Source organism: Heterocephalus glaber, unplaced genomic scaffold (genome assembly GCF_053883595.1).
Source record: "Heterocephalus glaber isolate CG9 unplaced genomic scaffold, H.glaber_assembly_v1.0 deba00000942, whole genome shotgun sequence".
Lineage (NCBI taxonomy): Eukaryota > Metazoa > Chordata > Mammalia > Rodentia > Bathyergidae > Heterocephalus > Heterocephalus glaber.
Genome location: NW_028258174.1, coordinates 3,410,236 through 3,435,477, shown reverse-complemented (window position 1 = coordinate 3,435,477; position 25,242 = coordinate 3,410,236). Strand labels below are relative to the sequence as shown.

Genomic DNA, 25,242 nt, shown 5'->3' with positions numbered 1-25,242 from the left:
ACCATAATGTGCTCTTAGAAGCCCACATAGAGGAAGTGTGTGCCTGCAGAAGGAAATGACTCAGGCCATTTTTAGCTCTTTTCAACAATAACATTTAAGAAAAAAATTTAAACCTCAATAGCTAAGTAACCTTCAATGCCATTTGGTTATGCACTTAAATAAATGAATTGATGGGAAATTACTTAGACCAACTTTAAATAAAGGAAAAAATCTGAACTCTATTGTATCAAACACTTTTATTGTGTTGTTTTATTCTTCTGTGACTGGCTGTTTCTTCATAAGCCCCAAGTCCAGGTATGGGCCACTCATGGGCTGTGGGTGGCCCCAAGGTCTTTTTCTAACACTTCTCCCCTTATAAACCCTTCAGCTTGCTTGGTTTTACTCAACAGTAGTAGTTTAAGCTTAAAAAGAAATTAAAGGGGCCGGAGATTTAGCTCAGTGGTGCCGCTGCCTGCCTCGCAAGTGCAAGGTCCCAAGTTCGATCCCCGGTACCAAAAAAAGAGAAAGAAATTAAAAAGCAAGAATCACAGATCAAATTTTAAACTAATGATCAAATAATCCCTCTATACCAATTAGTTATGATTGTTATACACAGTAACTTTCCCCTACAATATACTTAGTAGTTAAAAAGGGAAAATAACAACTTTACAGAAGACAACCCTAGCAGACACCACCTGGTCCAAGTGCCTGAAGTTCCCATCCCCAGCAAGGGAACAAATCAGCATCATGGACTTCCTGACACAAGGCACTGAGAAGCACACAGAATCTCCTGTGCAATGTACGGGCTCAGGTGCCTAACCTGTCTCGTTGTGAGAAAACACGAGTCAACCCTGGTTCATGGATCTATGCAATAAATGGCCTGTACTCCTCAAATATGTCAAGCTCATGAAAGAGATGGGACGAATGGCTGTGGTGCAGGATTTTCTTTTTCTACAAAGAAAATTACTGGGACAATTAATTATTATATGGTAATTTCTACCTATGTAAGAGGTGCCCTTGTTTATAAAAACACACTAAAATACTTAGAAATACAGGGCAACACATTGGTAACTTGTTCTCAAGAGGTCCTAAGAATATAAAAATAATGTGTGTGTGTGTGTGTGTGTGTGTGTGTGTGTGTAGGGGGTAGAGAAAGAGGGACAGAGAGGGAAGGAGAAAGTCATAAACAAATGCAATAAAATATTAATATTGGGGGAATCTGGGTAAAAAGTATATAGGAATTCTTAACTACACTTGCAACTTTTCTATAAACCTGAAATTATGTCAAAAGAAGTTAAAAAGCATCCAAAGGGGTTAAGTAATCCAGCCTCACCACCATTTGCTGCTCTTAAAGTTGTCCAGGAAGAACAATGCCACATTTCAGTGTAGAATGGCCCTTCTAAGGAGACACATCCACACTTTGAACCTCAACCCCCCTGGCTCCTCAGCTGGTGTCCTCAGTTCACTCTGTTGGGATGTGTGTGGGGCAGCACACTCAGCATCCTCTTAAATCCTTCTGTCTGAGAACTTCCTCCAAGACAGACCTCAGTGATCTCTCTCCCCACTGAAGTATTTTATTTTATTTTATTTTATTTTGGTACCAGGGATCGAACTTGGGACCTTGCACTTGTGAGACAGGTGGCAGAACCACTGAGCTAAATCCCTGGCCCTGAAGCATTTTATTTTTTACCCCTTCCCCAGTCTCACTGCTATTCTTACTAGTTTGTACACACATCTCCCCAAAACAGGGCCCAAGGTGCACCTGGCATGCTAATAAGAGGGTGAAAATTAATGACTCTGGAGGAGAAACGGCATCACGATCATATTCTTAGGATTTAGGGCTGCAGAGGACTTTGGAGGTGATCTGGTCTCATCTACCCCTTGCCTGACAGATAGACACTACTGAGCATAGACTGTAGACAATTCTCCACACTACATAGCTAGCGAGCAGCAGCACTAAGACCAGATGTTCTATCCAAGGCTTCCCCGCTAGTAGGAGCACAGCCTGGCATCCACAGGGAGCCAAGAAGGGGAGTGGCTAGAACATGTAGGGGAGGTCTTGTGCATGCCCTGTGTGCTTCTGGAGGGCTGATTTACCCTGCTTCTCCTGGACTGTCTTCCTTTGGATTCCATGTGATTTGTGCTTCCAAGGAGCATTCATCCAACAATTCTAACCCAGGGCCTGCTATGCACTGGGTGCTAGGCAACAAGCTTGACACTGGGGCTATGACCACAGCTCCAGGGGAGCCTGGTTCACCTTCAGAAATGGAATCTTTGAGGGGCTACAAAGAGGGAGAAAGTGGGGAGACATCCTCTACCTGGTTTCTAATACCCTTGAAGGGACCCATGAAGCATTGTGGACCTTTATTCCATAATGAAAAGGCTAGGCCCAGGCCACATCCTATGGTGTTAGTGGTCCCCAAAAGATGTGCTTAACCTGGAAGAGTAGGAGATCTTACACAGCTGGATCAAGAAAAACATGGGACAGTTGTGTAGGATGCCATCCATGAGACTCATTCTCATTCAATTTCAGAGTCCTGAAATCTTTTCTAATTCTATATAAGCAGTTTCCCTAGAGAGGTTAAATAAACCTTTTCTTGAGTAGAGGAGGTGATCATTAATTTGTATTATAGAGGAATTTTAGAAGTCAGCTTTTTGGTGCATTTGAAGTACAATTTTACTCACTAAATTTTTTATTTACATGTAATGTTTAATACAAACATTGCTGGGTAAATAAACAGATGACTTCATTTATTTTGGAACATGTTCACAGAAGTGACAGTCAAAGTATACTAAAAATATCAGGGCAATAGGGAATATATAAATAACCACAGATATTTTTGATTTAAAACAAGAATTATTTTTTTACCCTTTTCTAATTCATGCAAAATTGGTACGATCCTTGTATTCCAAAAGACTTCGTCTATTTCTATTTCTGTATCCTTTTCTTGCAAATTGGCTTTTGAGACTGCAAAATAAATCCACAGTAGGAGAAAGAGTCATGAAAAAGGAATTGTAATAGAGCACAGTCAAAAGCATTTCCTATTTATTACTAAAACTAATAAACTACAGAATTAAATTTCACTTTGCACCCAACCCAATTAATTTTGATTAGAACTACCAGTCTTCTAATCAAATTACCCTAAATTAAACTCAGGTAAGATAATATAAAATCAGAATGCTAAAATATGACTGTGACAATTCATAGTGTTAAGCTTTGTGGACGCTGATGACTATCAGCAAGGCAAACTTTTGAGTTTTGAGTCTTTCCTCCTTCTTTTTTTTTCTGTTGGTGAGACAGAGTGTCACTGTGTAGCTCAGGCTCACTAAGTGGCCAGGGTGGCCTTGAACTCAAAATCCTCCTGCCTCAGCTTTCCCAATGCTGGGGTTACAGACTTCAGTTATTTTTTCTTAAATGCACCCCTCTTCAATATAGAGTAGACAAATGGCTAATAAATACATGAAGAAATGTTCAACATCTCTGGCCATTACAGAAAAGCAAATTAAAACTGAGATTCCATCTTACTCCAGAAAGAATGGCTATCATCAAGAAACCAAATAATAAATGCTGGTGAGGCTATGGAGGAAAAAAGAACCCCTCTATGTTGTTCGTGGGAATGTAAACTAGTAAAACCACTATAGAAATCAGTATGAAGATTCCTCAAAAAACTAAAAATAGAAATTCAATTTAACCCAGCTATTTTCCTTCTAGGTATATCCCCAAAAGTGTTACAGGCATCATATTTCATACGATACATGCATACCATGTTTATAGCAGCAGAATTCATAATAGCTAAATTTTGGAAGAAGCTTATATGTCCATTAACAGATGAATAAATAAAGAAAATGTGGTCCTTATACACAATGGAGTACTACTAAAGAAGAATAAATTTGAGTCATTTATGGAAAATTGATGCACCCTGAGACCATGTTAATTGAGATAAATATTAGCTTAAATATCACATGGTTTCTCTTGTATGAGAAACTCAAAGTATAAATAATTTAAAGAGCAAAATAAAAGATAGGTAATAGGAAACAGGGAGATAAATATTTGTAAATGGGGAAAGGAGACAGGGAAGGGAAGGGAAGGGGAAGTAAAAAGAAATAAGATGTGTTATGTACATGCACCAATTCCTATGATGAATGTAATCATTATGTACTACAAACATATGCTAATAAAAATTTTTAAAGAAATTTAAAAAGAAATATCTAGATTTTAGAAAGGAAATGTAGTGTGCACAGTGCATATTACATATAACCCAATAGGGTCTTCCAGCAGAGCACCCTGTAGCAAAATACATGAATGCCCACCCTAACAAAGAGTAATTGGCTTCCCATCAGCTCAGATGAGGTATTGCCACTAAAAGAGTCTGAAGAGTATTTCAACTTTTAGAGTTTTGCGGACTTCAGAACTACAGATAAAAGACTGTAGACTATCAGCTCAATTTTTGACTCATTATCTTCATGAGTCTGTCTTAACTTTGACAAGTCATACATATGAATTTTAAAAGTAAACGTGAATATTCAAGCAATATAAAAATGGCCACTCACATTTCATTGTAAACTACTGAAAGTCCAAGGTATATGAATAAAATCAACATTAATCAAGGCAAGTGAAAAGCCAGAAGATGATAGGTCAATAACCATTAATTTAACCAATACACTCTTATGATGACTTGAGTTTATTAGAAATACAGATTTAAGCCCAGTGGGTACAGATCACCATTTTTACCTTCTACGCAATATGTGAATAAGGTAGTGTTATGAGAAACCATAATTACTAACTTGTTTCTCAGGACAAACAGAATCAAAAACATGTTAATCCCAAGAAGAGCTGAATTATAGGAGTGAGCTGGAAGTCACAGAACAGTTTATTTAACCCTCCCACAACCTTCTGAATGTTTCTCAGACTCGTTTTGTCTCAGAATAGCAGTTGGGCAGACATTGATATAAGGTTCCCGTCCCCTCTCCCTGCTGGGAATCCTTGTATGTAGTTGTGTCTGGCTACGGCTTTTCATTCTTCACCCCACGCATCTCCTCCACCTCCACTCTGTACATATCTGTGAGTTATGCTCCAAACTGAAGCACGGAACTGTGTGATTGCTTTTCAAGACACACACATGCGTGCACACATGCACACACACATGCACACACACACAACAATAGAGTTTGTCTCAGTCTTATGGAACAACCTAATATTTTAGAAAGCCCTTTCATCTAGGTTCATAGTTTGCTAAATATAAAAATTATGATTCAACAGGAAATTGGGTAAGTTAAGCAAAAAATTCAGCATGTTTTTGAAGATTTTGCTGTCTCAGTGGTTATAGTTGTTAACCACAGCTTTGAGTTCTGAGCACAAAAACCTGACACAATGTTAGGATTGGCTGATGTTTTTAGCATGTAAATGTTAAGATCCTTAGCAACAAAAATTAGAATTAGAAATTAGAATATCTAAGATTTTCCTAAGTGCTAGAGCAATTTCCAGTGGCCACAAAAGTCATTAATTGATAAGAAACTAGTTTTGAAGATAATTATTTTTCCCCTTTTTTATTAGTATACATTTGCAGTACATCATGTTTACATTCCTTGTGGGGAGTCGTCATATGTACCTAACACATCTTAATTCCTTTGTTTCATCCCCTGTACCTCCCCTCCCTACTCCCTCCTCTATCCCTAGATCCCCTTCCCATTTGAGAAAGCTCTATCTCCCTACTTTCTAATAGCTAGCTTTTATTTTGCTTTTATTTATCAAATAAGTGAAACCAAGTGATATTTAAGCTTTTGTGTCTGATTTACTTCACTTAAGATTATGGCCTCAAGGTGCATCCATTTTCCTACAAATGACTCAAGTTTATGTTTCTTTAAGGAACAGTAGTATTCCATTGTGTGCAAATGGCCCATTTTCTTTATCCATTCATTTGTTCATGTACATATAAGCTTCCTCCAAGATTCAGCTATTATGAATTCTGCTGCTATAAACATGCACATGCATTACTGGTAATTCTTAACCAAATATTAGTTTGGTGTCATAAAATTTCATGTGTACAAAAATATGAAGACTATAACAAACGCCTGTGTACCCACACTAGTTTGGTCAGATAGTAACACTGTACCATACTTTTACCCTTCTCTTCCCCTTATTTTGAAGAAATACAACTTTCCAGACACAGTTAAGGTTCTCTGTGTGTCTCCCTCTTTCCATCCTCTTCCTTCTTCCCCCTCTGGAGGTTACCAGTTTTCCAAATTGGGCAGCAACTGGAAACAATGCTTGGATTTGCGTACTTACCACATAGATCTATAACCCATAATTTATGTCATTGTTTGTGCAACTTAATTTTATATCTAAAATTATGGGTTTAAAAAAAATAAGTTTTATTTTATTTTATCCCATTCCCCCCCCAACCCCCTCCCCTTCCTATGTACAAAAGCTTTGTTTCCATTTTTTTCTTCTATTTTCACTTTTTTCTTATCCATTCCTTCTTAAAATTATGTTTATATTAATTTCATTTGATATTATAAATGTACATTTTTAACTTTTCTTACTGCCATATTCCACTCCTTTAATACATTTTGTATTATTTCTAGCCTATAATTTATATTGCCTAATTTTCTCAATTAAATAGTTTAAAGCCTGAAAGGGCTGTCTTAACATGGTTAATAGTTTAAGTAAGCAATGATTTCACTCAAGTTTTGAACCCAAGAACTATGATGATACCAACTTTTTTGCAATTTTCCAAATGCTTTGACTAAATAGTTTCTGTAAAATCATTAAGACTATAATCCATCATGTTTGAGGCACCAGAGTTAGGTAATGGTAAGATACTTTGTAAAAATAATAAAAACTCATAAAATTAAACACTGATTTCTGACCAAGTTGGACACAGTTCCTAGAGTTTCCACACAGTGAGCCAACACCACACATCTTCAGGGCAAACTTCCCAAGAGAGTAGCTGTGGATGAAGGTGTGCTGAGGACCACTAGGAACATAAGCATCTCACCCGCTTTGGTCTCCAGCCTGCTCAGGTCCGAAACGCTGGGGCATGAGGAAGCTCTGGCCCACCTCTTCCCCTGGTCCCTAGGAGGAAGAGGAAGATACAAAACACTCAGTGCACACAAGGTATTTCCATGTAGGTAAGTGACAAGTTGGCTGTGTTCAGTTTCTGAAGAAACCAAAAAGAACTGTTTGTAAGATGGGGTTTGGGGCTCTGTATCCTGTTCTAATTAGCTGTTGATTTCCAATTATGATTTATCTTTGAAAAACAAGTCATAGTGGCATCATAATATGAAGTACAGCTATTAGAAAGAACTGAAAAAAATGAATGCAGTTTACTTTGCAAAAGAATTGGTTACGGATATGACCACAAGAGGGCACTGTTACAATAAGAAATAACTGGTAGCCGGACACAAAAGCCTACCGTTCCCAGCTGGAAGAGAGACCTTGCTCCCTCTTCCCAAACTGGCCAGGTGTGCCCAAAGTCACACAGCAGGGTCACTTTTGGAAAGCGTTTTTTTCCAAATCACTGATCTTCACTTATCTTTTCATTATATCACAAGACGTCCTGTTTCCATTTGAAAATTTAATATTCTCTAAAAATATTTTCTTAGAAATACTTTAAAAGTTAAAAACTTGAAGGTACACTCAGGCAGTCCCCAGATAACAAATATGTTACGTTCCAAATAAAAGAGTGGCGGTGGATGGATGGTAGGATCTTATGCTCAGGTTTTAAAAATCAGACTTAATGTCGAGACTATCTCAGAAAGGTACAACTTCTCTTTGAACTTGAGCTGATACTTACAACCATTTACTTTTAAATATCTCTATAAAATTCCAAGGCAAAAAGCACTATGGAATATGACTGAATTTTACAACAAAATTTATCTGTTGGCAATCTGATATACTATTTGCTCTAAAAATGTGTCTAGATGTGGCCATTATTACCGTGAACTTTGGTTTGTATGTCTGTTGCTCATGCTTCCTGTGTAGCAACATCACCAGTGAATGTTCAGCTTGGCCTTTACCACTGCCCTAAAGATTAGCTTTTCCAAATATCTTCTTTTTCCATAAACATGTCCTTTAAAAATACTTAACATTTCTTTTTATCATAAAATAGGGAAAAAATGAAGCTAATTTTAAAAAAAGGTCTAATTAATTCTCCGAAGCAACTGCTCTGATTTTGTACAATAAAACATACAATACAATAAAAACATAGATCTGGTTGCAAAATGTTCCTAGACAACCAAACAAAGAATATAGAAAGGGGTCCTCTAAAAAGAAGGCACAGATAAAGAAACTCAATTTTATGAATAGGTAAAATATCAAAACTTTGATAGGGTATAAGATCAAGCAAAAGTTTCCATATTTACCACTTCTACAAAGAACAAGGGCATCTGAAAACAGAAGCAAGTCCTTTCTTTTAATAACATCTGTCCTAAACAACTATTGAAATAAAACAAGGGAATTTTTAACCAATGGCTTTCCAAAGTCTCTGGTCCACTCTCCCTGAGGTCATGGTCAGCGATGAGGTTGCCTCTGTCAATGCCATCCTTACAGTCATTATTACATGCAAACACTGGGCAGTGTCATGTCCTATTGGTTCTCAGAAGGGTACAGGATTGGGATTAACCACCGCTCTCTATGCTCCCAGCATGTAGACTCTGGACCCACCTGCCTGGACTCAAGTCCTGGATTCAAATTTTATCAGTTTTGTGACCTTGGGAAAGTCACTGGGTTTTGGTTTTTTCATCTTAAAACAAGGGTATTGGTTATACTGTGCTAATTAGAGTGACTGGCACACTAGAAGAACTTGAATTGTCAATGTTATTTTCTCTTCCTTTTGAGTCTGAGCAGTCCAGTGCTGGATGTGAACAGATAAGGTATTGCCCTGATGAATTTCAAAGTCTACTTGGTGGAACTGAGGAACTTTTTTTTTTTTAACATGGAAAAGCCCAACAGAGTCTCTAAGAAAGGGCTAGGAGGTAAAATTCAGTAGGCTACAAAACTAGAGGGTGCTGAAGAAAAAGTGATTAGTGAGTGGGAGGAGTAGACTGAAAAATGGGCTTCAAGAGAATAACAGATGAAGGAGCAAATGACAGCACCACTGTTAGAAAAGAGAGTAGTGAGAGTGAATCAGGTAAAGAGGGACACAAGAAGTCTGAAAGTCAGGGCAGTGAACACTCGCACAGAGCTAGCAAGATAGGCACAAACGGTTCTGCTGGGAAGAAATTGAGAACAGCTGCCTGGGCTGAGTAATGAACCCAAATTGATGGGCAGGAGGAATTGCCATAGGTTCTTAGAAAAGGACAGACAGGATTTGGATGTATGCAATGACTAGAGTATTAAAGAGACATGAAGAGCTGGGTGTGGTGGCACACGCCTGTAATCCCAGCACTCTGGAGGCTGAGGCAGGAGGATCGACACAAATTTGAGGCCAGACTGGGGTACCTAGTCAATTCAAGGCCAGCCTGAACTAGACAGTGAGACCCTGTTTCAGAGAGAGAGAGAGAGAGAGAGAGAGAGAGAGAGATAACAAGGACAAATATTTGGAGGGTGAGCTCACAAATGAAAAGTTGAGAGGATGTGGTAGTTGATTTCAGGCACTTGAAGAACAGAATATAGCTGTGCATAGTGGTGCATGCCTGTAACCCCAGAACTCCAAGGGGCTGAGGATCACAAGTTCAAGCTCAGCCTGGAAACTTAGTGACTTAATGAGAATGTGCCTCAAAATAAAAAAATCAATAAAGGGATAGGGATGTAGCTCAGTGTGAAGGCCCTGGGTTCAATTCCCTATACCAAGAAAAACAAAATACAGACTGGAGGAACAGGACAGCCAGGCTGCCCTCACACATGGGAGGCTTAGGGGGCAGAACAGTTTGAGGGCTCAAGCAAGTCTGAGTCTTGCCTTGTTGAGTCTCTGATGCCAAATGGAGCATCTGGAAAGGAGATGTGAAAATCAGGAAAAGGGCTCTGCTGAAGATCACAGTGGCATATGGGGAACAGAGTCACCAGAAGAGCAGCTCAGAGACCAGACCCTGGGGCCAGGCCTCACCAGACAGTCATAAGTAAAGGGCACCAAGGGGCAAAGGAGTTCAAAAGAGGTGGAGAAACAAAACATGACCTCAAACAGCCCGGGGAACAGTGACCGAGGACTGGGAAGAACATCCAGTCTGGCCAGCTGAGCTTCGTGGATTTCTGTGGAGCCGTGCAACTAGGTTCCCACAGGAAGAGGGAGTAGGAATGAGGGGCATCAGGAAAAGAAAATCCCTCCTTCACTGAAGAAGAGGAAGAACAACAGATGGGCTTTTAGAGACCCCAAAATCTGTTTCCCTGTCACATCTACTCACTGGTCTGGGTACTAACTGGAGCCGCAACAAACAAATTTTTATCCTCATTCCTCCTGAAAGCCTTTCTCATCTTTAAAGATGCTGCACTCATCACTTCAAGTTGTGTCCTGTGCTTTTCCTCCCATGGTTCTACCACTTATGACTGTGTGACTGTGGGAAGGCTTTGAACCTAAGCTTTGCTTCCCTCATCCGTTTATGAAGGGTGGTGAATGATGGCCCCCAATGTAAGACTGCTGTGAGGACAAAATGACATACTGTGTGACTGCTGACTACCGTGGGCACTGTCATCACCGGAGCATTAGCAGTCCTCTGGCTGCAGTTTCAAACTGTCTGCCTGCTCACTTACTCCGAGTGTCAGTCTCTCTGGATCCCTTTCAGGTCTGGACCCCGGCACTGAGCTAATGGTAGGACCTGAGGAGCAAAGAGAAGATATAGGAAATAATGCAGCCTAAAACCATGCCAGCAGTTTTGGTGGTCACGTCGTGGTACTGGTGAGTCCTTACTGGTTCTCATGGGTACCGCGAAGGTAGATGTGCCCATCTGTGTTCAACCTTTACCCATTCTTATTAAATTCCACTGTGTTGTGTTTGTCAATGGGCTCCTGCCTATCAGATGTTTTCCTATCTTGATTCAGTCAGGTAGTATAACTGTTCTTCCCATTTTCCTGTTCCATGTTATTAAAGACCATAATTAAATTTTTTACAATGATTTTTGATGTACCCAAAATAAAGTAATTCAGGAAATCAGCTCCTAAAGCTCTTCTGTAACATTCTTAGAGCCAGAACAACATCCCACCAGTTAGGGTATCTTAATTTGTTGGGAGCAATGCTACATAATTTTAGGGAAAAATCATTTGAATAGGCCTAGTTCTTCTGCCTACAGGCCAGCTATGGCATTCCAAGACATAATTCCATTTGGCCTCCAGTCACAACTGAGACCTCAGTAATCCGTGATGCTGTGATGCTCCAGGGCAAGACCACACCTTCGGGAGATACCCTGGGAGGAACCAAATCTTCATCTGCATAGTTCCTCATTGTTCTTAGTTCCACTGCCCTCCAGTCTTTTGTTACATCTTGTTTATCCCAATGTGGCTGGCTGCTATAATAACCTGGTGTCCCCCTAAATGGGGCCAATGAGAGTCTGTGGACTGTGGACGGGTGGGCGGGGCTGGGAAAGGATGCTGAAGAGTGGGACTGCATAACTCTGTAATCATACAACTACCCTAGCCCCAACTGTAATTGAATGTGAGTAAATAGATAAAGATGCTTCTTAGTTCCAGGATACTAGATAAGATCCATATCAGCTATAATTATCCAACTCTTTGTTCCGGACACCACTATCTATAGAACAATCTACAAAGCATCTGCTGACTATCAGTACTTGTCAGGCTAATTAACATACAAATGTAAGACCACTAACCTTTGTTCCTTCTTCTGTAAATTTTGCCTGTTAACTTCCCTGCAAGCCCCTATAAAAAGAGCCTCGGGCCTCTGGACTGACGCCTCTCTAAGCTACTTTGCTTTGGGAGTGCCGTCTGGCCAGACTAAGGTCTGTTTTACTTTCCAACTTGTCCGGTGTGTTCCTTCCCATGTGTTCTTCGCTGCAGTCAGCTCCTTGGAGCATTTGGTAAGGCCTTTGGTCTTACATTCTGGAGGCACCGCTGGGATCCCTGGGTGTGCTTCACTATAGTCAGCTCCTCAGAGCTTTTGGTAAAGACAGCGGTCTTGCAGGATGATTCTGAAGAACTGTGAGAGAGGGGATTTCCAGGTCTCAGTGGAGTAGTTCGATAACTGTATCCTGGAAACTGAGTGGGATGGGAGGCCAAAATGGAATTATGTCTTGGAATGCCATAGCTGGCCTGTAGGCGGAAGAACTAGGCCTAATCAAATGATTTTTCCCTAAAATTATGTATCATTGCTCCCAATTAATTTACATATAACAAAAACCTAAGTCTAATCAACTTAAGCAATAAGAAGAATTTAGTGACCCACATGACCCAGCAGTGGACAGGTAGGAGGAGCTTTAGGCATGGCATGAGCAGGATTTGGCACCATGTCTCTGCAATTTCCTCAGCTCTGACCTTCTCTTATTTCTGTCTGTAATAAGGCTGGAATCCTGATGAAAGCAAAATGTACCCATAGTGTTTGCAGGCCTCCCTCTGCAGCCCTTGTGCTTCAGGCCATAAGCAAGGGCTTCTGTTCCCAGTCACTGACAAGAGTCCTACATTTCATTTTGAACAACCAGCTCCAAGCTCTGTGGCCAAGGCCATGCTTTACACTGGTTGATGGAATCACTACTGCCCATCCATCAGTTGGTCATGGTGTGATTTCTACCCCTGGACCATGTATACCCCAAAGAAGTAAAATTAGTCTAAAAATAGTCTAAAGTGCAAATTTCGCTATAATTCAGCAAGTTCTTCCCATTATTATCACATGGGTCTTTATTCAGGGATCAGCAAACTTTCTTTAAGGGCTAGATAGTATATATTGTATAATCTGTGAGAGAATTGCAAAGCTGAGGCTATTTATGTATGTCCTTTTTGCAGCTACTTAAAATGTAATGATTTGAAAATGTTTATGTCATTCTTAGCTTGAGAACTATTTAAAAAAAAAGGATAGATTAAGCAAATTTGGCTCCTGGATGGTAGTTTACTGACTCTTACTTTAAAGCAATAACTACAGAAGGAAGAAGGAGGAGGAAGAGGAAGAAGAGAAGGAAGTGGAGGATACTCATTTGAAATTAAAGGAAAAAATTCAAAAATTTATTCCATTTTGGAAAAAATTACGTGTACAGAAATAGAAAAGGAAAATTTAAGCAATGCTTATGATACAAGAAAATTCATCAAATTTTGAGCTGAACTTTTCTTTGCCCTAAGAAAAAGACAGTTTAGTTTTAGGAATATATTCAAGGTATAGGGAACTAAAGTCAGGTAGTAAATATTTTAGACTTTGCAACCACATAGTCTCTATCACAAATACTCAATTATGCTGTCACATGTGAATACAGCCATAGGTAACAGGGAAAGAAATGTGTGTAGCTGTGTTCCAATAACACTGTACTTAGAACAGCAAGTGATGAGCTGGATTTGACCCATGGGCCTTAGGTTGCTGACCCTTGCTATATAGTTTCTTGATATTTTGACTGCAGTCTGGGAAAGTCACCATGTTGGGGCAGTCCCTTCACCATTTCTTCATGGCCTAAAGCACCAGTTTAAAGACAGATTAGTACTCTTTCTTAATAACTGAACTTAAAAACAGAATTCTGCATAAAATGGTAACACACAAACACAATGAAATGAAATGACCTGCTTTTTAAAAGGATAATCATAAGATTCAGATTTTAAGAAGGGCTTCCAAGGTACCCATAGTGTTGAGCAACAGCCCAAGATTAAACACACACACACACACACACACACACACACACACACGCACATACACAAATAAAGACATCCTAATACTTTTTCCCAATAATCACTACGGGTTATTATTCATGTTCTCCATATGTACACTTGATTAGATATTGCTCTGTAGCCAACTCTGCTAACTTCACTTAGTTAACTATAAATTCCCTTAGGTTAGAGTAAAAGTCTGCAGTTTCCTCCTTCCCTTAGTATTCAGAGCATCACAAGGTGCCTCATGTGAAAAGCCCTTGAACTTCACAGCAGCCACGAGGTTTACAGCACAGGGAAGAGTTGTGTGGTGGCCAAGGCCACGCCGGCCCCATCTCTGCTTTCTATCCCTAGTGCCCTAGCACACGCTTGGCCTCATGCTGCTGTCTCCCACCAGAACAGCTGCACCTGTGTTCTGAAGTTCTTTGTTCCAGTCTCCCCCTCCCAAATCGTCCTGCAGAGCACCTCCTGGCACCCCCTCATCTGAAGGATGGACGCCTGTGGCTGGGAGTGGCATGAAAGGCCATCTGTCACGTGTCCTTTCCTTGTCATGTGTCCTTTGCCTCCCCCCGGGCATACTGCTCAGCCCTATGGCACAGGATACCTCTTGCCACCACCAAGGCAAATCCCACCTCTGGCTTGTGCTGCTCCTCATAAAAACTAACCTTCAGGAGGTATTCCAAATCCCTCTCTCTCTCTGGGTAAACTTTCCTGATCCTCGGAATTAGGTCTGTGACCTCAGAACTGCTCAGATGGTTTCTTTGGATTCTCCTTTCATTACTCCTACATTAGAGCTAACTCCTGAACAGTGCATTCCTATCACCTGGAGATCGCATAAAAATGCAGATTTGAATCCAGTGGCTCTGAGTTTAAGTTGCTGTGAATCTAACAAGAGCCCAGGGGTTGATGCTGCTGCTGCTGCAGGCTCCACCCTTGGGCATCAAGGGTTGACACATGTTGAGGCTCCTCAAGGACAGGATCCATTTCTGCATCTCCCATCCCGACATCCTGCTTACCAGAAACACTTAGCAAATGGGAACTGTCAAATAAGCTTACCACTACACAATTACTCTGGCCAATGCCTATCTTTTCTAAATGGAAAGTTTCACAGCCACACTACCCTTGAATTCTTAAAAGAATAATGACTTCATTGTTTTTTTAAATGACATATTTATTGTGTTTTTAAGGGAAGGCAATATAAGAAAGTACAAAATTCATTTAAAAAAAAATCATCTGAGATGTAACCACCCAAAAAGAAACATCATTAATATGTGGTAAGTAGCATTCCAGACATATTTTTGCATATAGTCAGATGAATGAGAGAAGAATGAAAGAACAGAAGTGTGACAGAGAGGGAGGGCAGGTGAGTGTATACATTTAAATGGAATCATAACATACATGTTATTATCATGAAAAAGTATTAAGTATAAATTTTGCTGGAATTAAACAGAGAAACAGAAATTGACATGAAACTGAAGGAATTGTAGAACTTCAGATGAAGGGGTCCTCACAAGAGATATTAGTTTCTAAAATAAGTCTCTGAAGTTAAGAAAAAACAATGAAAATACATTAGGATGCTGAAATCATCATTTTTTAAAAAACTATAGATTTCAATTCAGACTATAACTACTAGAAAATCCATTCCTTACTATGAAAGTGAAGAAATTAATATTTACACTTCCTCCCAAGTACCACTTTTGGTCATTTATGTTGCTACTATAACGTCAAGGTTTCTGTTCCATAACCATCATTTTCAGAGTTGTTCAGTTTTAATTCAACATGAAAACAATGTCAATACTCAGCATGAATGCTTTCACCATGGTTTCTTCATTTCTGAGTTTTTTATTCCAACTCATCTTTTTTTTTTTCTTTGTCTGAGAGTTTTCTAGAATGTGTGTGAATATTCTAGTCCTCAAGTTCATATATGCTTTTTACTGAAGGTAACATGGGCTGGTGATATGATTCTTGGGTTATTCCTTCCTATCCCAAGGACTTCACACACATTACTGTCTTCTGGCACTGAATGATGTTCTAATAAAGCCACATGCCAGCTTGCCTTTTTTCCTTTTATGTGGCTTACCTGTTCACCCTTAATGGCCATAAGATGTTTTCTTCATATGCACACCTATTCAGTGATCAGTGAGCGTGTACTATGAACTGGGGAATATTCTAGGCCTGAATAGTTTTAAATTTCTTAGTGTGGATTATTCCATACCAAATTTTATTGGGATGCCAAGTCCCTGTGGGCTTCAGATTTGAGTCTTTATTCCAGAAATTTGTCTTCTATTATATTTTTCCTTTTACTTTGTTCTGATCTCATTCTCCACAGGTGGTTGTGGATGTTAAATGAGTTAATACAGGTAAATCATTCAGAAGAGTGCCTGGTGCTCAGCTGGAAGTAAAACAGTGCTAAGAGGAGAAGTAGAGGAGAAGGAAGAGAATTCTCTTCTTCAGTGGGACAAGTTCCTTCTTTCTGAGTCTATTTCAACCTAACTCATTTTCATAGCTTTATTCTTATTCTTTTCTTTTTGTATGGCTTTCTCTAGTCTGTTGAGCATGTCTCATTGCATTTTCAGCTGTTTTATTCCAGTTCTTTTTATTTCTAATGTAGTTTTCTCTATGTATTTATTTTTCTTCCTTTTTTTTTTATACTGGGGATCGAACTTGGGTGTGCTTGTGAGGCAGGCAGTGGAACCACTGAGCTAAATCCCCAGTCCTTCTATCTCTTTTCTGAGTATCTCAGGCTTATTTTTCATCTCTTTGTGTGGGTTTATAATCATGAGTCTTAATTCTTATAACCCAAAGAGAGTAATTTATTTTTTTTTAAAGAAAACGATCACATTATCTCTAATTTCTATGAGAAAATGGAAAACTATTTTAATTCTTCTATGCTTTTGCAAGGTACTACCTTTGGTGATTCTGCTGTTTTTCTGTTCTTTACATATCTAGGCTTAAGTCAATCTTATCCTAACATTATTTCTCATATTATTTTTCTTTATAGAATCCACAGTGGGAGAAAACTGGGGTACTCTGTAGCCTAAACTTTAATTCGTTTTCTTGAACATTCAATCACCAAATCCATTATTTTTGTTGGCCTGGGAGCACATGTTCCCTTGGTGTGTACAGAGCAGGTTGTTGTGACTCATTTTTATGTATGTTACCCCCTTTATACATGATAGGCTCCATAAGTTCTATTAACTGAGCCCCTTCTCTATACACACACACACACACACACACACACACACACACTAGCTGGTTCACAGGTAATGAGGGGAGTGTCACCCTCAGCTCCAGTTACTACCCGCATTTCACAATCTGTTTCTTTACAGGGTACCCTTACTTTTCTGTGGCTGGCCTACCTCATTGGATCTCACTTCTTTAGTTAATGGCTACTGGGTACACCTTTGTAAACTAAGACACTCACTTTTCATGAAATCTGTTTCTTACTCAAGGTCTGAGGAGGTTTGTGTCTATCTCAAATTATCCATTATTTTATCTATATTCTACAGAGTCTGGAACATTAACTAGACTTTTTGATTGCAATGTCCCAAGTAATAAAAACCTAATCTGAAGTAATAGAAGGAAGGAAGGAAGGGAGGAAGGAAGGAAGGAAGGAAGGAAGGAAGGAAGGAAGGAAAAGAAATAGAAAAAAGAACATACTGGCTCATAAAACAGAGCAGTCTACAATGTTGATGTGATGGATTCAGGCACAGCTGGATCTAGGAGTAATAAAAACCTAATCTGAAGTAATGGAAGGAAGAAAGGAAGGAGGGAAAGAAAAGAAATAGAAAAAAGGGGCAGAGGATTTAGCTCAGTGGTTTCACCAACTGCTGTGCAAGCACAAGGACCCGAGTTTGATCCCCAGTACCAAAAAGAAAAAAATGAAAAGAAATAGAAAAAAGAACATACTGGCTCATAAAACAGAGCAGTCTACAATGTTGATGTAATGGATTCAGGCACAGCTGGATCTAGGAGGGTAGCATATCCTTGAACTATCACCACCTCCATTCTCTGGCTCTATTTATTTACATACCACTTCTCTCTCAGAGCCTCTTTCTACAAGACAATAAAGGGGTCACAGTGGGCTCCAAGGCCACATTATATTGACAGCTTATGAATTTGGAGAAAGACTACTTTCCTCAAAGGTCTTGGAGAAAGTCTCAGGAAGGGATTCAGGTTGCCTGGCTTGGACCACCTGCCTGTCTCTGAACCAAGTGTGATAGCTGAAGGTTGGAGAGCTCCGATAAGAAGCCCTTGGACACACAGCTACCTGTGGGGAGGGAGGGAGGGAGGTCACCTAAACATGGTCTGAGTGGGATCCACTATACAGCGCAGGCTTGTTCCCCATATGGAAGTGTACCAGGCAGACAAAAAATCAAGCCTACACTAGGGTTCAAAGTTTGTTCCATGCCCTTTGGGGGCTCTATTTTTTCTGTTCCATTGACAATTTATTTCTGTTTTTCATTTTTTTGCTGCTTTTATTGGGTTTCTACAGAATGCTTTTGCTTTGCCAGCTTTAGCCAGAAGCCCCCTAGTTTTTATATTTTACTCCAACAATACTAAGGGCTTGATAGTTTTCAAATAAGGATCTCAAACCTTAGTAATCATCCCACAATTTCCATTAAGGCCCAGAGGAGATGAGAGTGAAGGAATACAGTTACTTTCATTTTTTTAGCTTAGAAAACTAAGCCTCTGAAAGTATTAGGAGACTTGCCAGGGCCATACAGCTAAATCAAGTAGCTGAGGGAGAACAGGACCTAGCTCCAGATTCTGGCTCCCAGGTAAGAGTTCTGGACTTGGCATAACTGACTGGTCTTGGGCTCCCCTCCAGGTCATTTTTCCAAGCCATGGCAAACTGAACAGCATTTATAAAGCAAGGTTTACGAGGTTTTTAGTGTTAGCTTGGGCCCTTGGGAGGATGGATGGAGATTACACATGTACTTCTCCTTAATCACAGTTTGATTATTTTCAATCCATGTGGTAATACTGAGCAAGAGATAAAGGAGTGTTATGGAGGAGCAACCTTCCAAGCCTTAAGTGAATTCCTAAATGGATACATGGAGATTGTCGTGATAAGCACCTGGATTGAGGATGACAGTTCCATAAGTTCTTTTTTGGAAAGATACATCATCCCCAACATATTTTTTCCCTAAGTGCTGGAGCTCAAACCCAAGGCCTGTGCATACCAGCTAAGCAAGCGCTCTACTGCTGAGTCACACCCCCACTCCAACTACCAGTTATGCTGTTTGCAATAATATCTTGCTTAGAAAATCCTTTTTCCATCATACTGAGCATAAAGTTAAATTCCAGGCCATACCATCCCTTAATTATACATATTTTAAATAAACGGTTCCTTCCTCTCTCAAGCCCAAGGAAGTGCTCAACACAAAGGCTACACAAGCCCGTGAGGACCCAGCGCTGGGAGTGAGTTTGTCCTCACTTGCTCTGTCCCCTTTCCATGATCTATGTGCTCATGCTTCTTCTTAGCCCCCTGTCATCTCCATTCCCTTCCCTCCCTTTTTCTGTCAGCCCAGCTCCCTGACAAGTTTTTATTTTCTACTTTATGGTCTCATGGTAAAAAAAAATGTTAATTGAGGGTAGGGCTCTCACATCAAACTGGGAATACTCCACTGCATAGCAAAGATCATTTCTTGGAATTATTCACTTAAATATTTACAAGAAACAATTATCAAGTGTCCCAGACTGATTCATAAATGTAATTAATGAGAGAATTGCTAAGAGTTTCCATTTTCTTGTTTGTTTTAATCCTACTGTATAAACTTTTTGGTTGGCACTACTTCAACAAAATTCCATCCAGTGATGAAAGGAGGTAAAGATTCATAAAGCAGAAATGTTATTGAAAGTTAAACTTGCCAGGGCGTACTGCAAACTCAACTCAGACACAGTCATCATACAACACGAAAACCATCCTTACAAAACACAAAGAAAACAATTAGTGCTGCTGCCAATGCCTCATCATTTTGGACAGTCAGGAAGAAGTGCTTCTATTCCCTAATTGATGTGTCCTTTGCTGCTTGTGGGATAAAATATGCAACTGAAAATGCCCTTGTTGTCCCAGAATGGGGAAGGCATAATGACCTCTGGCTTGTTGGATTGTTCTGTAACATCTGAAGGTTTGCAAAAATAAACAAACAAACTAAATAACTCGTCTGGTTTTTCTAGTCAACCTTCATTACTCCAAGGATGGATGCAGCAAGATAAATGTTTCCTTTTTGCTTTAGTCCTGAAAGGAACACAAGTTTTCCTGCTGCCTTTTATGTTTTGGCTCTGAAGGCCACAGCCTATTCTTACTCACCAACTGGAAAAGATGTGTCTGCCATGGCCAGTTTGATGTTTTGTGTTCAACTCCCAGAGTCCCAATTTAAAGTTGTTCTCTTCCACTTAAGGAGACATTTCATTTGTCCTTTAATTTAAAAAATGTTCTGAATGCAGAAGGACATCACAAGAATTTATATTAGGTTGCCTAATATAAATTCCATGTGTGTGGCACTCTTTAGGCTGTGTAGGCAGACAAGGTCAGCTCAGCTAAACTGACAGGCTGCCAAGCAGCCACTTTGGGGAAAAGTTTTCAGTTGTACATGTGGACAAGCCAAAGTCAGACCCCAAGTCTAAAGTGGGAACAAGGACTTGGTCTTAAAATGGCCCTTGGAATGTAACTTACTAAGCAAATTCGAACTGGGCAATTGTCCATGATGACCCAATGGAAAGTCCTAGAAGAAAATATCTAACTTAGTGACCCTGCCCAGTCCAAGACCTTCTGGATATCTTAGCATCACCACTGGCTAGGGCTGGGAAACAGCCTCTTCTCCCCAGTGTCTCCCTCACTCTGCCTTATTCAGGCTTTTTTAGTAACATGCAGGGGAAGAATGCACATGGCCCATTCAGAGAATGTTTGTTTGTCACAAGCCCAATCTAGGAACATGATATGAAATAAAGTCCTAAACATTCATTTAAGAGTAAAGGGAAAGGAAAAATTATGAGAAAAGAAAAAAAAATGGAAATGAAATCTATGTAAATAGGGAAGGGTGGAGGGGATGAAGGGAACACAGGTAATGGGGGAAAAAATAGGAACCAAGATACATTATGTACAGGTACAAGCACCCAATGATAAATGTAAACATATTGTATACCTAAAATGTACTAATAAAAGAATTTAAGAAAAAAAAAGAGTGGTTAATAGAGGGATAGCATAGGTAACAGAAACCCAGAGGACTCTACCGTTTTAACCACTCATTTGCACAATAAATATGTGGAGTTAAGCATCAGTGGACCAAACCCAAAAGAGGTAAGGGGAGATTCTAGGCCAGACAAGAATCCCAAATAAGGGCTGGGGATTTAGCTCAGTGGTTTTGCCGCCTGCTATACAAGTGCAAGGACTCAAGTTCGATCCCCGGTACCAAAAAAAAAAAAAAAAAGAATCCCAAATAACACACAAACAGAATGATCAGTCATCACTCCCGGGCTGGTTTGAACAGTCCAACCAAACCTAATCCTGAAAAGTTCTATGGGAGAAGATTAAAGATAAAAGATTCCCTGAGGATTAAATAGGAGAGGAGGGAAAAAATCAACTCCATCAGCCACAAAAAAAAAAATCTCTTCTACTCATGCACTAACTTAAAATTTGTTTATTATATAAAAGGGGGAAAAGCAAACCTACCTTCTATGTAAGACAAAGAACAACTGGTAAATGATATAGTTATCCTGACCCCAAAATTAAATAAAAAGAATACTGACCCTCCATTTTTCAGATGAGGTGGTAAGGATGTTCCTCTGAACAGTGCCTGCTCTTTGATTTCTCTGAAGCCTCCATCGTAAGTTAGTTGAAGTGGGTGGCTCTTTAAACTGCCAATGGCATTTGATTCTGTTAAATAAATCCCATTTGTTTTCACTGTCAAATCCCCCATCATAACTGTTTCTTTGGATTCCACTGTCTTCTTTGCTATAATAATCAAGGAAATGTTTTGTCAAAGCATTTCTTGTTTTAGGAATCACTACCTTTCAATATTTTTAATCTAAGAACTTACATAATTTAAAAATACATTATAATCCAGAGTTTTATGGAGTTTTACCGTCAAAGCCTTTCTGAACATAAACAAGACTTTATCACAATTGTAGGCTCAGCACCATCAATTCTAGAGGTAAAATGTACAGGATCGTGACCTATTCAGCATTGGCCTAGGCACTTGGGGTATATCAGTGACAAAACAGAAATCCCTGACTTCATGGGATTTACATCCTAATAGCTGTAAACAGGCAAGCAGTGTGAAATAAGGTAGCACATGATCTGTTTTAAGATAATAAGTGCCACAAGTAAAAGAAACAGTAGAAAAGTGGAGAAGGGTAGGATTGGATTGGAATTGGTGGAAGGAAGTCAGCACTTCTAAACAGAGGGGCCTGGCATAGCAAGGATGGTGGGCCCCAGTGCCATCAGAGGAGGGGCAGTAGTATTTTGAGCTGGGGCCCAGCTGGCACAGAGGCGCGGAGGCAGGAGCGTGCCTGAGGTGCTTGAGGAGCAGCAAGAGTGGAGTGTGAGGGGAGAGAAAAGGGGAGGCTGTCTGAGGGATGGGGCACAAGGCGCAGAGGCTCAGGAGAGCCTGTTATGCCTTGAAAGGGGAGGGGCGAGGGCACAATTACAAAGAAGAGTAAGAGTGTTGCAAGAAGATATCCTGCCTCTGAAATGAAGGATGTATTATGTTTATGAATGCAGATTCTTAGACTTACAACACTTTCTTATCAGCAAATTGTCATTAGGAATATGCTCTATTATATATATATATTATGTATTCTATGGAATATGCTATATAATAATGCTATATTAGGTACAAGCAAATGTCACTAGAAATACTTTCTATGCTACTAGTATGCTCTAGTCTGCGATAAAACACAGGGGAAGAGAGAGCAAAAATCTCATAGTATGGTGACTGTTATGGTCTGTGCCTGTATGTCCCCCCAAAGCCTCACGTGGTCATAGGCTATTTTGGAGGTGGCTGAATCTAGAGTTTGTGCAATGCTAGGCTGGAGGGCACTAGGATTAAGGGTGGGAGTGCTACCTGCTCTAAGTAGTCTGAATAAGATAAAAGGAGCAGGGAGAAGCTGCTAAGCCCCCGTACTGCTTCTGCTGTCTTCCACCACCATGAACTACTGCCCCTCTGCCACCCTGCCTTGGAGCCAGCTGATTTTGGACTGAACCTCTACACATTGTAAGCCAAATAAACCTTTTCCCCTTTAACTCTGGGTGTCAGGTATTTTGTCTTAGCAGAGAGAAAAGTAACTAAGTACAGTGGGGGATTGGGGTGAAATGAGCTTTGTATAGAAAATAGTGTTTTAAGCTTTCCCAAAATAATTCAAAGTTTCTTTTTCTACACTTATTTAAAAACCAACAAACCAATAAAAACTAACAATAACAAAACCACCTATTTTACCAAACTGACCAATCTCTTTATTTTATGAAAAAATCAAACAAAATTTTATAACCAAATAATAAGAGAATAACAATAGTTATACTGTATATCATTATCTTCAAAGTAGGTACCCAGTACAAGACATAAACAAGCAGAAAAAAAAAGAAACAAGCAGATAACACATAACTTTCTTTTCAATAAACTAAGACAGTAGCATAAATGAAACATCAGTATATATATTGAACTATTTTAAAACAACAGACTATGTAATTTGGAGAAGTATTTCAACTTCTCCCTACTTCGTATTTCTCTCTCTTCCATTTAACATTAGAGATTGTCCAGTCAAAATTTCATTTTTCAGATGAGAAAACCGATAACCCAAAAGGTCAAGTGACCTGTCCATGGGCACCAAGCAAGTCAGACTACAGGAGGGAGAAGAGCTAAGCTTTTTTATTCCATCAGACAGGGGTGCAAGTGCAGGCCCTGGAACACAGCTCTGTGATGTGGGCGAGTTGCTCAATTTCCCTCTCACCTTCCCCAGTGCCCCACCTCTTGGGGATGTGGTGAGAATGAGAGGATGTGGCCTAGCACAATGACTACTGTGGTGTTGGCAAACTGAAAACTCAGGAGTCATTGTCACTGTTGTTACTGGGACCTAAGAGTCCTGACTTCTGGTCTGTGGCTCATTCCCTAGCACCAGGCCACCTTAAATACCTTTGCTACAAAGCACACACTCTGTTTTTTATTACAACATACTTTTAGCCTATCACTATATTTTACCATTTCTTTCATTCAAAACTCGACATATTTCTTAAGCATCCACTACTATGGGCTGGGTGCTGTCCTATGCAGGAGTGATTCTAGGTAAACAAGAGGTCTCAACCATTGAAGCTTCCAGAAGGGGAAACACAAATGTACATAGAGGCAGAGGTGCCGTACCCCTCTTTCCTTATAATCTACTTATAAGGAGTGAGCTTGTCAGTTGTCACTACAGTACATGGCTGGTTGTGCTAGGGCTCACTGTGACCCTGAAGGAAGTCCACCATGCTTGGCTTAGTCCTGGCAAATATGTGCAAGACTAATTCTCTAATGGGTCGAGGGTAAACTTGCAAAGGACATAGTTCCATGTCACAGGCATCTCTTTCATACCTGCCATGCATCCCAAACTGTTAAAAGCTTTTGGGTCACAATTAAAGAAAACTCCTTTTCCTTCTAAAATTGCTCAGGCTAGTAGGGGAGAGAGAGGCAAATGTGAATAGATATTAATGCAGTACAGTACAGCACCAACCAAGAAACAAGGAGGTACAAAGTGGAGAATCCTTGAGAGGTTAGGAGTTGGTATGGGGGAGATTTGTGGAAGAGGTGAAGCTTGAGAAACACCTGGAAGGGTGGACAGGAGGCAAACAATTTGAAGAAAAAGGAGCCAAAGTCTGGAGACAAAGCCAACTTCATGTGTGTGTGCCCTGCACAGGATGGCTGGCCCCATGCTCAGTTTCATGCTCTACTGTTAGCATCTTGAAATTTTGAATTGTGAAATAAAGATCACCCATATTTCATTTTGCACTGAGCCCAGCAAATTATACAGAACAGGTCCGACCTGAGGCTTGAGAGAGCAGGGTGGGTGAGGAAACTGCAGGGTTCCACACCACTGGGGCACCACTGCCACTAACAGCCAAGGGCCTGCAGCCTTAGCAGAGAGCTATGCACACAGGCAGGACTTTATTCCCTCCACCAGGGATCACTGAATTACAGCTCCACCAAGTCTGGCCACCTCTTATTTTTGCATAGCCTGTACTATGGCTTGTATCTAGATGTCCCCTAAAGCCATATGTGTGACTTTTTGGAGGTGCCTGGATCTAGGGTATGTGCTGCAGAGATGAAGGATCCAATGCTGGGACTGATTCATGGTACAATGCTAGGATTAAGGGTATGAGTAAAACATGAGAGAGAATAAGGGTTGCTTGTGGCTTGTTGCCTTCTGCCTACCATACTTTGCCATGGACTGTTTCTCCTCTGTGATGCCCCTCTGCCACGTGACACCCTGCCTTGGAGCCAGCCAACTATGGACTGAAACCTCTACAAACTGTGAGCTAAATACACCTTTCCTCCTTT

General features: G+C 40.1%; 1 protein-coding gene across 12 annotated transcripts in view; it reads right to left on the bottom strand.

Annotated features, from left to right (window-relative positions):
• The window catches only part of Armc2 (armadillo repeat containing 2), a 114,428-nt gene that overhangs the window by 66,298 nt on the left and 22,888 nt on the right, over positions 1 to 25,242 (bottom strand). For 11 of the 12 annotated variants that reach the window (XM_004873956.3, XM_021251543.1, XM_021251542.2 and 8 more), the window contains 3 exons: positions 21,464 to 21,668; positions 6,978 to 7,054; positions 2,849 to 2,947 (listed from right to left, as the gene is read on the bottom strand). In XM_004873956.3, the coding sequence (XP_004874013.1) occupies positions 2,849 to 2,947; positions 6,978 to 7,054; positions 21,464 to 21,668 (381 nt within the window). The remainder of the gene's footprint in view (positions 1 to 2,848; positions 2,948 to 6,977; positions 7,055 to 21,463; positions 21,669 to 25,242) is intronic. The other variant, XM_087208653.1, reaches the window with a different exon arrangement.